This window comes from Salarias fasciatus, chromosome 16 (genome assembly GCF_902148845.1).
Source record: "Salarias fasciatus chromosome 16, fSalaFa1.1, whole genome shotgun sequence".
Lineage (NCBI taxonomy): Eukaryota > Metazoa > Chordata > Actinopteri > Blenniiformes > Blenniidae > Salarias > Salarias fasciatus.
The window spans coordinates 27,568,041-27,583,998 of NC_043760.1; the positions used below are offsets into that span (position 1 = coordinate 27,568,041).

At 41.9% G+C, this 15,958-nt stretch overlaps 2 protein-coding genes across 2 annotated transcripts; one reads left to right on the forward strand and one right to left on the reverse strand.

The window, feature by feature from the left end:
* Positions 1-448: 448 nt before the first annotated feature.
* si:ch73-390b10.2 (Golgi pH regulator) lies at positions 449-7,710 on the forward strand. Its single transcript, XM_030112554.1, has 14 exons — positions 449-706; positions 1,886-1,945; positions 3,730-3,833; positions 3,938-4,044; positions 4,127-4,228; positions 4,317-4,437; positions 4,578-4,658; positions 4,891-5,000; positions 5,077-5,165; positions 5,666-5,758; positions 5,876-5,971; positions 6,444-6,533; positions 6,607-6,672; positions 6,757-7,710. The coding sequence occupies exons 1-14, from the start codon at positions 665-667 to the stop codon at positions 6,961-6,963; spliced, it is 1,368 nt and encodes a 455-aa protein (XP_029968414.1). The 5' UTR covers positions 449-664; the 3' UTR covers positions 6,964-7,710.
* Positions 7,524-11,772, reverse strand: pdzk1 (PDZ domain containing 1). Its single transcript, XM_030112555.1, has 7 exons — positions 11,532-11,772; positions 10,175-10,388; positions 9,465-9,797; positions 9,184-9,380; positions 8,889-9,113; positions 8,485-8,805; positions 7,524-7,870 (listed from the first exon to the last, which is right to left on the reverse strand). Exons 1-7 carry the CDS (start codon positions 11,736-11,738, stop codon positions 7,817-7,819), a joined length of 1,551 nt encoding a protein of 516 aa, XP_029968415.1. The 5' UTR covers positions 11,739-11,772; the 3' UTR covers positions 7,524-7,816.
* Positions 11,773-15,958: the final 4,186 nt, after the last annotated feature.

Consider the following 15,958-nt stretch of genomic DNA (forward strand, 5'->3'; position numbering starts at 1 on the left):
TTTTCGTGACGCAATCGCAGATAATAACAAGGGAAAGCCGTTCAAATTAGACAGGAACAGTCGATAAAACAAATCCATTAACAATAATAAACACATGCATCAAGTATATAATTATGAAGAAAATGGGTGACACTTTCATGTAGGCGACAGGAGGATATAATTATAAATATGCAAATAGATATTATACATTTTGGCCATGTAAAAACTGTATGAAGAACCATATAATCATTATCTTATTATTCTATTTATATGCATATAAATCTATCGATATAAATTCCAGTTATAATTACATGAAAACAATAAATACAGCGTGAAATTCCAGAAAATAGTATAAACCAAATTGTATATACCGCGAAACATATTCTTTGTTGATGATAAATATTTTCTATATTTATTAAAAAAAATGTTAAATGTCATGACGTCACATTTTGCGCGACGGAAGTAAAGTTTATGTCGGAGGCTGATGACGTGTCAGGCACCGTCGCTACTTGACAGCTACTTTACTACAAAAGTTCTCCCAAAAATGACTTTATTAGCAACATAACCAACATTTATCCGATAAACCTGATTGTTTCTGTCATGTCAGTGATCTACTGACACCGCCGTCGTCGTGGTTCACCCGCAGAGGCACGTCAAAGCGGCCTGAGAGCAGGTTTTTGCAGACATGTCGTTCCTGGTGGACTCGGTGATCATGTTCACCTCGCAGGTAAACACACACATCTTCACACGTAGTAGCTTCGTAGTTTACTGAGGGTGTCCACAGCACTTTGTAAAATTAACTTATAAATGCATTTATGTTAGATCATTTCCGCGCCTTCCGGGATTGTGTTGTTTACGAAGCAACTGGGAAACTGGAAAAAAAAGCATTTATTGTTCAGCTGTTTGAAGCTCACACTGCCGATGAGAGAAAGATTTACTTCAGACCAATTTGTTGCCACATACATTGAAGGAGATAGAGCGTCGTTATATGTGTATGTGAAAGGCTTTGTGAGCAGCAGTCATGCTGGTTTATTGGATTATTGTAGCATGGTTTCTCTTGTTTTAGATTTACATAGTGGTTCATATTCTGTCCTCGCTTTGTGTTCAGATATATCTAAAAAAAAAAATTAATTGTATACCATTTTCGTCTTTGTTTGTGTGATTATTCTGCCATACGACTCAAGCCAGAATCAACATATGCAGAAGGAAGAAAACTCTTCTTTTATTTTATCAACACATTATTGTGATTTCTTTTATCAAGCTGCTCCATTTGTGGGTGGAGATAGAAAGAAAACTGATCACAACCAGCACTCATAGTGATTTCATTTTGTTGACATGTAACAGGTTTTCTAAAAGTACTTTGTGACACACACACACACACTTTATGTCATTCGAATTCGAATCCGATATATATTACAAAAAGTGCCTCTTCTTTGTGTTATTGTTAATGAAATGCCTATTCCAGACTTGAATTGATCTCAGCCTTTCATGAAAAATAAAAAAGCTCTCAAGAAAGTTTTGCATCACTAATTTTATCCATTATTTGGTTGCATTTAAGAGTCTTATTGCAGTCCTGAATTAACATGGTGAGAAGAGACAGTAGTGGTACATGACTGAATGTTACTTTTCCTTGTATGTTGGCATGTATAATGCTGTTTTTACAGAATGAATCAAAACTGGGAAATTGAAGTATTGGCCCTGGTTTGTTTTGAATGCTGGAATGTTTGTGCAAGTGCTAGTAAAGAGAACCTAGAGCCTTAGTGTCAAACATTGATTCAATCGCTGAAAATGTTTTCTCTTTTTTTCAAGTTTCTTAGCAGGTCATGGCAGTGACTCAGTGGCATAAATCTACGTAGTTATTTCTTTGTATCTTTTCACTCTGAAATGTTCCTTGTTTTCCCCCCAGGTGCTGTTCTTTGGTTTTGGCTGGTTGTTCTTTATGCGGAAGTTGTTCAAAGATTATGAGGTACAGTGTGTTTGCAATGCATTATCAAACATTAGGGATAGACTGATATGGATTTTTTTTTTTAAGGCCGATACCGATTTTTTTTTCCATCACCCTTAGCTGATGGCCGATTATGGACTGCCAATTTTCTTGAGCCAATATTTGGGGCCAATATTGCTTTTGCTTCTTCAATTTACATCCAAAAATGATATGATAACAAATATTACAGGTCTCAAGCTTAAAATAAATATTCATTAAACACAAAAAAATCATAACAGGTTTGTTCAAATGTACGCAACATACTTTAAAATGAACAAAAATTGTTTGGTGCTTTTAATTATTATAAAATTAAAGAAAAGAAAGCAAATATTTAGGCATCATTTAAATGAAAGGAAATCCTTGAATCCACGCGAGTATCAGCCAATGCCTATACAAGTAAAAAAAAAAACTCAAATATTGGCATGATATATTTCGGCTGGTCGATGTATCAGTCTATCCTTAGTTTTAATGCTGTAGTTCATGGTGTTATTGCTGTAGTTCCTGGTTTTAATGCTGTAGCGGTTTCAATGTATTGCAGTGTAATGGCATGCATGTGAAAGCGTAATGACATGCATTTTAAAGCGTAATTACATGCGCATTACAGTGTAATTACATGTGCGTTACAGTGTAATTACATGCGTTTTAAAGTTTAATTACATGCGTGTTACAACAGAATTACATGCGGTTTTAATTGTATTTACATGGGTTTTTAATTGTAATTACATGCATGTTACAGCATAATGACATGCGCATTGCAATGTAATTACATGCGTTTTAAAGCGTAATTACATGCGCATTACGGCATAATTACATGTGCGTTACGGCGTAATTACATGCGCGTTACAGTATAACTACATACGTTTTAAAGTGTAGTTACATGCACGTTGCAGTATAACTATGGTTTTAAAGTGTAATTACATGTGCATTACAGTGTAATTACATGCGTTTTAAAGTTTAATTACATGCGTGTTACAGTGTAATTACATGCGTGTTACAGCAGAATTACATGCGGTTTTAATTGTATTTACATGGGTTTTTAATTGTAATTACATGCATGTTACAGCATAACATGCGCGTTGCAATGTAATTACATGCGTTTTAAAGCGTAGTTACATGCGCATTATGGCATAATTAGATGTGCGTTACGGTGTAAATACAGAGGAAAATTAGAGGAAAATAAATACGCATTATGGCATAATTAGATGTGCGTTACGGTGTAAATACAGAGGAAAATTAGAGGAAAATACATACGTTTTAAAGTGGAATTACATGCGTGTTACAGTGTAATTACATGCATTTTAAAGCGTAATTACATGCGCATTATGGCATAATTACACGTGTGTTTTACAGTGTAATTACGTGTGTTACAGTGTAACTACATGCGTTTGAAGTGTAATTACATGCGCGTTACAGTGTAATTACATACGTTTTAAAGTGTAATTACATGCGTGCCACAGTGTAATTACCTGCGTTTTAATGCGTAATTACATGTGCGTTACGGCGTAGTTACATGCGCGTTACAGTGTAACTGTATGTATTTTAAGGTGTAATTACATGTGTGTTACAGTTCAATTACTTGCGTTTTAAAGTGTGTGCGCATAGTAAAAATGTCAAATATCGGCCTGATAAATCGGCCGGCCGATGTGTCAGTCTATCCTTATCAAACATATCAAGGGGATGTGTGCTCATTTAACCCATGCTCATTCTGTGATTACTTGCAAAAATATGGAGGTTTTCCATGTTGATGGTTTTGTTTTTCATGACAGGTACGACAGTATGTTGTCCAGGTGGTTTTCTCTGTCACCTTTGCTTTTTCATGTACCATGTTTGAGCTCATTATCTTTGAGATTCTCGGTGCCTTAAGCAGCAGGTCAGTTCATTTCCTTTTTGACATGAGATTATTATTATATTTATTCCTTATAGCAGGTGAATGATATCAACCATTGATTTTTAAAAATTTTTTTTTTATTACAGTTCCAGGTATTTTCACTGGAAGCTGAATCTCTATGTGATTCTACTGGTTCTAATCTTTGTGGTGCCTTTCTACATTGGCTATTTTGTCGTCAGCAACATACGGCTGTGTAAGTGTAACCACATTCGACTCTGAAGAGAAAATGAACCTTCACTTTGCACATGTTGATGAAGTGCTGTGTGTCCGTGCAGTGCAGAGACAAAGGCTTCTGTTTGCCTGTATGGTGTGGTTCACCTTCATGTATTTCTTCTGGAAGCTGGGAGATCCTTTTCCCATCTTGAGTCCAAAACATGGTGAGTGTGTCATTTTTCTCTGATAGAGTGAACGTCATTTCTCTGGAAAGCCAGTGAACGAGCCATGTTGTTAACATCTTTGGTGTAGGGATCCTGTCCATCGAGCAGCTCATCAGTCGAGTCGGGGTGATCGGCGTCACTCTCATGGCTCTGCTGTCGGGGTTTGGTGCCGTCAACTGTCCCTACACGTACATGTCCTACTTCCTCAGGTAAGAGGCTGGAGATTTTCACTTCAGTTTTCCTGGTTGATTGCACGGTGGGTTAGTTTTGATCCGAGTCTGTGCCATCACAGTACACAGCTGGATTCCTGTTCATGCTCAAACAAAAGATGTCTTCGATTTGTCCACAGAAATGTAACTGACAGTGACATCCTCGCTTTGGAGAGGCGGCTTCTCCAAACTATGGACATGATTGTCAGTAAAAAGAAACGGTGAGGCGGAACAAGAGTCATTTGACTTCACTTCAAAAACTTTTGTTTTTACTTTGCATGTGGCTGTGCGTCAGTCATCTGTCCCAGAGGTGTGTGAGCACCTGGCATGGAATCCGTTAGCATTTCTGTGTGTTATTGTGTGACTGATCATGGCGATACTGATCAAGTAATGAATCTTGCTGCATACCTTTACTACTGAATCTTTAAGAAGTGGTGTCTTCCATTTATGAAGAATTGCCATGACACGGAGGCAGATGTACCAACGTGGGGAAGACCAGAACAAACAGACTGGATTCTGGGGGATGATCAAGAGTGTCACGTCCACACAAACAGGCAGCGAAAGTATCCTTTTTCCTTATATGTTTATCAGTGAACTAAAGTATCTAAAGTGGATTCCAGCCTTCACTCCTTCTTCCAGACCTTTCTCTGATCCAGCAGGAGGTTGATGCTCTGGAGGAACTGAGTCGGCAACTCTTCCTAGAAACTGTCGACCTACAAGCCACTAAGGTAGCAAATACACACTATCCACACACACACACACACACACACACACACACACACACACACACACACACACACACACACGGTCACAGACATGCTAAACAACAGTCTTTTGTAAGGGATACCTGAAATGGGAAGAGAGAAATGCAGAAATAAACCAGAGTCACACACTCAAATAACATATAAAAGACATATAAAAGCTTATTCAATCAACTTTATTCATCTGGCACTTTGCCAGATAATGTAAGCTTTACTTTTTCTATCTGCCCCACTTCCAAACCAGGCTTATTAAACCACTACAGAGTAAAATCAGATTGATTTACAGTAGGTTTTATAATTTTTCAATGCATTCTATCATGTCTGTTTATTTAATTTTATCGATAAATCCTGAGAGAATACAGACTATATCCAGTTATGACTTATAAAGTAGTGAGAATATCCGCGCAGCCCTTTGTTACTGTTGTGAGACTTAATTGTTTATCTGCTCTGTGTGTGTTTGTGTGCAGGAGCGGATCGAGTACTCAAAAACATTCCAGGGAAAATACTTCAACTTCCTTGGTTACTTCTTTTCCATTTATTGTGTTTGGAAAATATTCATGGTAAGAGCGCTTCCATCGTGCTCTCTGGTGTTGTCTCCACAGTGTTCCCACGTTCTATTAAAATTGACTTTTTTTTTTCAATGTTTTAACGTTTTCTTCACTTCCTGTATTTCACAGGCCACCATAAATATAGTTTTTGATCGGGTTGGAAAGACGGATCCAGTGACGAGGGGCATTGAAATAACTGTCAACTACTTGGGCATTCAGTTTGATGTGAGACACACACACACACACACACACACACACACGCACACACACACACTTTTTTCCGATCCCTTACGAAGAATGACTCTCAACTCAGCTATAAAAGCACTAACATTTATTTTTGTCCCTTTGGAAACACAAGTCGTCGTCAGTTAATGCTGGTCGGGTCTTGTGGTGTAGAAAATGGCGCACACAGACTCACACTCAGACACACCTGCAGTAACACAGTCACGTGGGAAACAGCATGATCTCTCGTTAGGATAATTTTCAGCCCATTATCATCTGCCTGTGCACTAAAAACCCTGTCATGTTCACTGTTAATCTTATCCCACGCAGGCCGTTATCTGATTGGACTTTTCACTGCTCACAGTCAAAGATCATTCTGTTTCAGTTTCAATGAAGGAATAATGGCTCACTGATACATTTTTTTCTGCGTTGTTTTACATATTTTGTTGTTTTGTTCTCATCCTTTCTGTCGCAGGTCAAGTTTTGGTCCCAACACATCTCTTTCATATTAGTGGGCATAATAATCGTCACGTCCATTCGAGGCTTGCTCATCACTCTGACCAAGGTAAAGCTGCCACAGGCTGCTGTTTTTAACATTTTTTCTTTGATTCAAACTCTCACCTGTCACTTTACTTCAGTTCTTCTACGCGATATCAAGCAGCAAGTCTTCCAACGTCATCGTGCTCGTCCTGGCTCAGATCATGGTGAGTGTTCCCGCTTGGCAGATGTGTCTTCACACCGAACCCAGCCTCCGCGCAGCAGATTAACCGGCTCCTTCAATCAACCAGGGGATGTACTTTGTGTCGTCCGTGCTGCTGATGCGTATGAGCATGCCGCTGGAGTACCGCTCCATCGTCACCGAGGTCCTGGGAGAGCTGCAGTTCAACTTCTACCACCGCTGGTTCGACGTCATCTTCCTGGTCAGCGCCCTGTCCAGCATCCTCTTTCTGTATCTTGCCCACAAGCAGGCGCCAGAGAAACACATGGCCCTTTGAGTTCCTCTCGCTGGGTTTGGACTCCACTGCGGTTTCTTTTCAACGTGCTCCTGTCGGTCGTGGTTTTCTGGACTGCCTGTTCCTGAATCAGGAACGGTAGATTTCGGGGGGAAATGTAGGAGCACTTAATGCAGCAGCTTTGAATGTGGATGATCTTCAAATTAAAGTATTTACAGAAAAACTGATGTTAGCGAACACAAAGTTTTTCTTCATGTTTTTTTTTAATTCTTTTTGCAGATGTTAGAGTTTAGATCCTTTTAGTTCGACACACTGGAGCTTAAATGTCCACCGGTTCCACCGACGCACAGTTTTAATGCTTGTTTTCCACACAATGCAATTCACAGTGTAGTGTGCTGATTAATGGAGAATGGATGAAAGACACCACAAAAGACCAGATTATTCCAGACATCACTTTTTGATTTATTGTTCTTAAATATTGTTGAGCATTTCTTTTAATCATTTTCAAAATGGGAACATTAAATAAAGGCAGCAGCATGTACATAGAGGTAAAATACATGAAAGCCACAGTGTTAAGCTGAAATATTAACAGTGTTTTTTTTATTCTTGGTAACATTGGTAATCTCAGGTATGGGAAAAGATAAATGTCCTTACTGCAAATGTTCCTGAACTCTCTTGAAATGAAGCCCTTTTTGTCCCAAATGCAGCTGCTATAAATACAGATGTTGACCACACATTTATAAATTCTGTACATTGGTTTCATTGTTTACTTAACCTGTGCTTTTCATGAGATATTAAGTAAGATGTGTGATTCCCAAGAAGTTGTTGATCAACAAAAACAGATCGAACATTCGATTAGGGCCAAATCAGGAAAGGTTTTCCTTGTGGCGGCTTCTCAGAATCTCTCGTCAACACTTCCAATGGATGAGTTTGATGACACAGATGGACTCTGAAAGAGAGAACAGACAACATCAAACGATTTTGCTTGAGCTGGGACTCAGTCTACTGTGGATCTTCTTCCAGTCTCAGCGTGCCGAAGGACCCCGGGTCGCTCCCACGGCTGTGCAAACTCGGTGTGTGACTGATCATCTAAAAGCAGGTTGAGACTGCTCAAGCCAGTGAAGTCCATTTATCATTTAAGACGTATGTCGAACTCAGGATCCACCCAGAGCCCAATTTAATGTCTGCGGGGAGCCAGAAACTGATACAGCCCAACTATTCTAAAGTTTTCCCTCAGTTTTAATGCAATTAAAATGCAAATACATTCAGGAAATATTCATATTTGACACACTTTCATCTTAAAACTATGATGAAAAAAATCTGAATCTGGAATGCTTCCAGCCACGGTGATTCTCTTCAGACTAACGAGGTCAGAAACCTTCAAATCACAGATCATTTCTCAAACCTTTCCTATGTTTTTATGTGAATGCTCTTTTGTTCATCAACTGTTTCTTTTTTTGTTGTGTAATCTGTTGTGCAAATTAGGACCTGCTATTATTTTTCTTCTATTTGCAATCCCCTCAGTTGTTGCTAAAGAGTGAAGACTGAATGGGCTTTACTGACCCTCTGTCTTTCTGACCCAGCTGGGGATTCTGCTCTGGGCTCCTCTGGTATCTCGGTCTTCTTGGTCTCTGGGCTGTTGGTCTTGTGGACCTGAGCGTATAGCGTTTCCAGGACGAGCATCTTGGTGATGGCCACCCCGTCAGCCTTCAGCTGGTCGTACACGCTCTTCTTAGCCACCAGCATCTCCAGGGTGTCTCCGCTGTCGCGGATCAGCTTCACCGCCTCTTCGTGGCTGCACTCCTCCACGTTCACCCCGTTCACTTCCACCACGATGTCGTTGTTTTCCATGCCGGCCCTGTCGGCCGCTCCCCCCTTCACCACCTGCGTGAGAGACAAGCCGTGTCCTCCCTCTGTGGCTTGAAATAAAGCGATGTGGAAAAATTGCACCAACTTGTAAATCTTACGTTTCTGATGAACTGGCCGTGCACCCCCTGGATGCCGTTCAGGTGGAAGCCGTATCCCTGAGCAGTTTTCTCCATTCTACACAATTTAGGCTTGAGCACCTCCTCCTTCTCTTCAAAAGATGTGGATGATTGGGGAAGACTGGGGTACATGACGGCCTCATTGTAACTTGGCGGTGAGTTGGTGTTGTTATTTTCCTCCCAGTAAAGCATCGGAGACACGTTTCCCTGCGAGGGACAGAGCCGGATTAGTTACCTGCTGGTTGAACTGAGGACGAACGGCGGCACTCTGGCTTACCAGCTGGTACATCTTGTCTGTCTCTCTGTCCATCACGAAGAGGCAGCATTTGTTTCCACCCTTCTTGATTAGGTCCACCACCATCTCATGGTTGCAGTTGCCCACCTCCTTTCCGTTCACAGCCACCACTCGGTCCATTTCCTTGATGCCTTCTCTTTCCGCTGGGCTGCCTCTTTCGATGTTTTTGACAAAGTGTCCTGCAAGGAGCCGATAAACACATTAAAGAAACGGCATCCTTTCCTCAGTAATGAAAGCTACATGGTGGAAACGTATTTTCTTGCCGGTCATGTTGGGTTCCTCTCTGAGCACGAAGCCGTATCCGTCTGAGCCTTTGGTCATGTCGACGATGCGCGGCTGGAGAGGGAGGTGCTTCGTTGTCGCTTCCCACGTTCCAATCTTGATGTGCTTGCTCTTGTAGAACCTGTCTGCTTCTTCGTCAACCAGCAGGAACATGATGCTGCTGCCCGCCATCTTGATCTTCGCCACCACTTCGTCATGGATGCGGTTTTCAATGTTGTCGCCGTTGACCTCCACGAGGCGGTCCTGCAATTTGATGCCCGCTCGGTCCGCAGCACCTCCTGGGATCACCTCCGTCATGAAGACACCCGGCTTTCCTGCGCAGGATTGGATTGAAGATTTGATTAAAGCAATGACGAAACAAACCAGAAGCCTCGTAGCGTTCAGATTTCCCGAGTCAGCAGCTGCGCTTTGGGAAAATTGCTGCGATATGACTCTTGGGTGTGGTGACTGAAGATATGCAAGACATGAACACACACCCAGTGTGAATATCAGTAATGGCTGTTGTTATATATGTCACACCCACTGCTATTACAACCTCGTACTGAGATACGCCAGGATATGAAACTGTTTAACAAGGAAGACATGATAGCTAAAGGTTGTTTTGAAGGTTTAGTCCAAAGAACACGGCTAAGCAAAACTGTTCTAGAACCAGTACAGTTCTAAAAAATCCTCCTTTTCGTTTGTGCCTCACCTTTGACTGAGCAGAGGGAGAATCCGAACCCTGAGCTGGACTTCACCAGGTAGCAGAGTTTGGGCTTGGGACTGTGTTTGGCTTCGCCGTTGACGACCGGTGTGGTCTGAGAGTCGGACAGGTCCACCCCTTTCTCTTTAGCCTGCTTGTAGGCTGCTTCACCCAGGAGGTGGAAGGTGACGGACGTCCCGCTGTTCCTCACCAGGTCCACCACCTGTCCCGAAGACACGGGGAAGAACGGTCTGAGGATAAAAGTCTAATGCTGCGGTTCTCAGTGTCTGAGGGGGGCTGAGAGTGGAGCACAGTATGAAGAAAAATACACCTGATAGAGTAACTATAATCATGTGTTTGGTTCAGAATGCTTCAGTTTTCACAATGAATTAAAAGAGAAGATGATTGGACGCTTGAATGAACTGAATGTTGTAACTTTTTCAGGCGTGTCCGCAGTATTCCGGGTTGGATACAGTTGAATACACCATCTCCAGCGTCCACAGGGCTCCTGCCTCACTGGTTTGCTATTGTTGCTCTCATGCTCGATTTTAACAGCTGACTTTCTCCGCCTGGTGCCTCCTGATCACATCCATCATGTTCCTTTTGTCTCTGAACTCCTGTACCGTTGTCACGCACAGCTGAACAGCCAACCGTGACTTGAATATCAAACCTCCAAAATAAGTACATTTTCATTTGGATTTACTTGGGCTGCTTCTGCTTCACTGCCACGGGGCATTTTGTGCCAGTTAGGTATTTATTTCAACATTTATTATTTATTTATGAAGCACCTTTCATACAAAAAAATAGCAACACAAAGGAGGAACTTGAAAGTTGGCTCGGTCCAGAAAATATCAGATGTAGCTTTCTCACTTCTCTGAGCAGTTTTTTTGCATTATGAAGCAGCAGTTAAGAAAAACCTCCTCTTGAATCTGAATTTAGAAGATAAGCTCAGGACAGCTTCGAGGACCTTAGGTTTTGTTTTCATGGTGGCCTCTGCGGTGCGTATTTTCACATGTTGAAGCTTTCCTCTTGTTCTGATGACTTGGAGAGAGAATTCAGCTACAGTGTTGCACGTGAAGCAGACGTTCTGCTGCTCTGCTTGTTCCATGTTTTCATTTATGCTTGGAAAGAGTTCTGCTTAAGAGCAGCTTAATTTTTAATCTATCAGCACTGTTTTCTGACTTGTGGATCATTTCACCCTGTTTTGTTCAGGACCTGACTTCATTATAAGACTTTGCTGTAGTTGCATTTTTGACTGGAATGAACCCTTTTATAGGAGCTGCAGGTTGTTTCTATTCTCTTGGGGAGGGGCACTTAAAAATCTTTTATTGATGTATTGTCGTAAGTAGGTCTGCGTCCGGCTCACCTCTGAATGAGGCAGGGAGTCAGCGAAGGTCCCGTTGACCCGGAGGATCCGGTCTCCGTCTTTCATGCCGGCCAGCTCGGCCGGGCCGCCCATCTCCAGGCCGCGGACCAGGTGACCCTCCTCGCCATGCTCCAGTCTCAGGTTGAAGCCGAACGTCTGGCCCGGCCTCTTGGTGAGACAAATCACTTTTGGCCTGTAGCTGTCCATGTCCTGATGTGGGGGAAAGAGAGATATCTTAAGATCTGACCGTATTTCTGTGCCACTCCGACGAGGCGTTAAATCTGCACTGTTTTCCTCTGCGATGGCCTTAATGGCTTCCCTTTAAACACGACTCCTCCAGCAGGTATTTCAACTACAGGCTGCTGGTAGAATCAGATGCGGAGTTAATCGTCTGTGTCAGCCCTTTGGTGGAAGTTAATGGTTGATAAGAGACACAGCTGACGGCATAAGACGACGCTCCATAAAACAAAGGACGGCCTGGACTTTGACTACTCTGGGAGGAATGCCACTCCTGCCGCTGTTGTTTCCATGCAGGAAGGTCATGAACCGTGTGTATGGTGAAATGTTGTCAGGCGTTGTCAGCTGTTGCGATAATTCAGTGACATGACAATATTCAGAAGCACTGCATGGTTTGATTCTATGCTGTTAGTTTATCTTTTTTAAAAGTGATTTTTAGCTGTTTTAAATGTGTGAATCGTCACTTCATTTATTGTTTTTTCCACTAGATCTTATTTTGCATCAGTGCCTTTCTAAAGGTGTTTGTATTTAATAGACAGAAACACATGACATGATATTTAATCTTCTAACGATTTATATGATTTTGAGGGATTTAGATAAATTTCACATAACGTTCTTTTACTTTGAGCTGCATATTTACAAAAATGTAGCATTTCAGAAAAGGATTGAGTGAGAACAATCAGAAATTAGTAATAATGTGAAAATATACTTATTAATATATCTCTCCAAGTAATGGTGTAAAAGACACATAAGAAAACTTTTGCTTTCATTTTATACAGAACAATACAAAACTCTTGCACTACTTTTTAGAATGATGACACCAAGAATGCATCATGGTTAGTTTTGTATGACTAATTACAACAAAGAAAGATCTGAACTCAATCAGTAATTTATAAATGAACACCTGCAAACTTAAAAAAAAAGTTCCTTTTTTACATTTAAATGATTTTCGTTATGTAGATTCCTCCCGATCCGATAATGGATCCTCAGATTCAGCTTTCGCATCGAATATTAAATAGCCATTTGATTCATCAGGTAAAAAAAGCAGTTCTGGCAGCAGCAGAGCTGCGTGTTTTGAAGGCAAACTCACCGGCTGGTGTCTGCTCAGCGTCTGGGTCCAAAGAGGGAGCTCACATGTCACTGGTTACCTGTTATTTCTTATCCTGGCAGCCTGCCTCCCTCCTTGTTTCCTCCTCCTCTCCTCCCTCTCCTCTCCGCAGCCTGCAGCCGCGGACTTTGACAGGCCAAAGGTGGGAATAAAAGCTGAGTTATTTAACAGTGTCTCATGCCGCCGCTGTCCTGGGAGGCGTCGGTCATGTGCAATCTGTCCTTCCAGAGGTGCATAGTTATCTATTAGGACAGAAGCACGCGGTGCAAGTGAGAAAGGAGAAGTTTTACATCAACAGTGGATCAGAGTGGATGAATCCAGTGTGTGAATGTTAATCCCGCAAGTCACAAGGGAGAACTGCTGCTGCAGTTTCAACAGGCACATGTTCATGTGAATAAACCTTCATTTTGAGAGCAGACCGGAGGGTTCCCGGTGGTCAGGACAGGCTTGGCTTCTGGTCACTGTGCTCGGGAGAGTCCTTCACTCACAAAAATATTCTGACGGTAGCTCCTGTCCTCGGCTTGGGTCAAAGGTGACGAGAATGAAGCCAAAACAAGCCACTGAGATCTGCAAGGCCTGACAGTTATGAGCGAGTGTGATCTGCTGTTGACTCATGCTGGTAAATATTACTTCTTGTTGACGTTTTACTTCCAAGTGTTCTTCAGAGAAGCTGTAAAGTAGATTTCATCAATAATACTTTATATAATGGGAGTGACTTTACTGTTTGTTTACACAAACAGCAATTTCATTAATAAAAATACAGGAAAGGTTTAACAGTCTCACTAAAGATATGCTCTGTACTCAAAATGCGCACCCTGTGAAAAACAATAAAAAAGCCAGTATCAAGCAGTAAATGTCTAATCATGTTTTAATACTTGGTTTACGTTCACACACCTTGTAACTGATTAACTGACGGCTGTGGCTCAGACATATTCCATGTTGTAGTTAATCAAAACATTATAAGATAAAGAATAACGACCAACAGTAAAGGGTTTATTGTACCTGTCAAGAGGAGTTGCTGCAGAAAATGGCTGAAAGTTGCACCGTGGACTTGTTTAGTTTTCATGCTGGAGGGTCTTCCTGGATCCCTCACAGCCAAGGTCAACGCTTCTCTGACAAACCACCATCTATTAACCAACAGAGCAGAAGAAAATCGGAGAAATTAGCCTTTCTGCCACCAAAACCAGCATCAAATGAATTATGCTCCTAGTTTAATGAGTCTAAACAGTCTTGACAAGTACGGAATATTTACTGGTAATTAACATTTCCACATCTAAAATGCATCTCTGAAATAAAGATTTTATTAACAATTTCTTCACAAAAAACTTTCTTGGGCTTTTTTTCTTTTGCAAGCTCCTGTTAGTTTCTTTAATCTTTCCTTCATTGAAACATCGTTCTTCCATTTTTTTTCTAAATTTTTGGCACAATGCTGCCTTTCACAGCACATTTCCTGCAGCAGCAGTAATGCATATCGACATGAGCGTGTCGCTATCGGTGGGAAGATGCACCGATATCCATTACTGTCCCTCAGCAGTCAGCAGAATCCGGCATCTTGCTGGACATGTAGAAGGGCTGATAGAGACTACATGAGCGCCATCTCATTAAATATTACTCTGCACCACTTACCAAGCTCAATCTGTCTATAATCATTCCGACAAAATAGACACTGAGTGTCTCCGCACAGGCTAAAATACAATTTTAATGATTGAATATGTATACATAAGTCAGTGGAGTTTACGGAGACTTTTTAGCCTATTTTGAGTTTTTTACTGAAATTTAATGTCATTTTGATCAGTTGTTCTCGTTTATATATTTAATTCTGTCTTTTGAAGACAGAATCTAGAAAGTCAAATGTAATTAAAATATTTGTTTGGGTCAGATTAAGTGTTGATCCTGGGAAGTGGGCATCGTCTTATGTGTGCAGCCAAAAGGGTAGGGTCTCGGGTCATGTTATTTATTTATCAACATCTGAGAGCTGAAATTCTCCATTTTTCAGGGTGTACACTTCCCCCCTCCCCTACCAGAGGAGCTGTGTTGAGATTTCAGCAGTGGTGTTAGTGACACTGTGACACTTCCAGGCCTGCGTTCTGAGCCTCCCCATTAAAACACACACAGCTCAGACCCTGCAGCCACACACACACTCACTTCCAGCTCGCAGCTGTGTTTAAATAATCGATCTCAGGGCTACAGGAGCCTCGGCCGGTGGAGAGCTGAGTGGAAGGAGACGGAAATCCTCTCCGGCTTGGCTTAGCACGGATGCATTCACTATCCATTACCCCCAGACATCACCTCGTGTTTGCCAGAGTAAAAAGTCTTTCCATGGTGCCGCCCGCCTGCACCGACGCGTGCTGAACGTCATCTCAGCGGTGTTTACAGAAACTTGAGCAAAGAAGGCACATACAGGAGCAATGAGGAGATAGCGGCAGGAGCTGTGAGTGATTATCTCCAGCCTGCCTTCATCAGCGGTGGAGCATCAGTAATCAACACGTCGTGCCAGTTTGCACTGACGACACTCAACAGGGAGCTCGAGTCCCCCTCTCCTCTGCCTGATTGGCATCCTCGTGCGGCTTGTTTATTTGGGGTAAGTGGCTTGGCACATGACCTGCCCGAGCCGGCTAATTAGACAAGGAGAAAGATTAAAGATGAGGCTGCTTGAAGTAATGGCCTCCTTTCTCTCCCCCCGGTGCCTCAAAGGCCAAGCAGCTGCTCCCTGCTCTGCACTGCAATAACACGCCGCAGAAAGCGGCGACATTTTAACCTCCCAAATGCACAGGTGGCACGGAAGACGGACTCTATTACCTTTTTAAAAAAAAAAAAACGAGCATGTAGCCTGTCCAGGCTTAAGTCACATATACCCACAGCTCATCCTGCAGCTGTGAGGAAAACCTGATGATGATTTCATAGATGATTTGAACAAATAGAAGAAAGGATTTCACAGTATTGCACACTGACTGAATAATTTTTGATATCTGTATTTTTAAATTGTCTTATTACTTTTTTCAGTTTGTGTGAAGACATTTTGAAAGAATCCACAGAGTATCATGAAGAGGAAGAGGAGAGCTGAGAGTACTAAAGGTCGATT

What these genes read in the sequence shown, in the direction of transcription:
- si:ch73-390b10.2 (XM_030112554.1), top strand. Translation starts at nt 665, where the DNA reads ATGTCGTTCCTGGTGGACTCGGTGATCATGTTCACCTCGCAG. An exon ending in TACATGTCCTACTTCCTCAG is followed by an intron (nt 4,438 to 4,577) that starts GTAAGAGGCTGG and finishes ATTTGTCCACAG; the next exon opens with AAATGTAACTGACAGTGACA. An exon ending in TCGACCTACAAGCCACTAAG is followed by an intron (nt 5,166 to 5,665) that starts GTAGCAAATACA and finishes GTTTGTGTGCAG; the next exon opens with GAGCGGATCGAGTACTCAAA.
- pdzk1 (XM_030112555.1), bottom strand. Translation starts at nt 11,738, where the DNA reads ATGGACAGCTACAGGCCAAAAGTGATTTGTCTCACCAAGAGGCCGGGC. An exon ending in ACTCCCTGCCTCATTCAGAG is followed by an intron (nt 10,389 to 11,531) that starts GTGAGCCGGACG and finishes TCTTCGGGACAG; the next exon opens with GTGGTGGACCTGGTGAGGAA. An exon ending in AGAGGAACCCAACATGACCG is followed by an intron (nt 9,381 to 9,464) that starts GCAAGAAAATAC and finishes GGCTCCTTGCAG; the next exon opens with GACACTTTGTCAAAAACATC.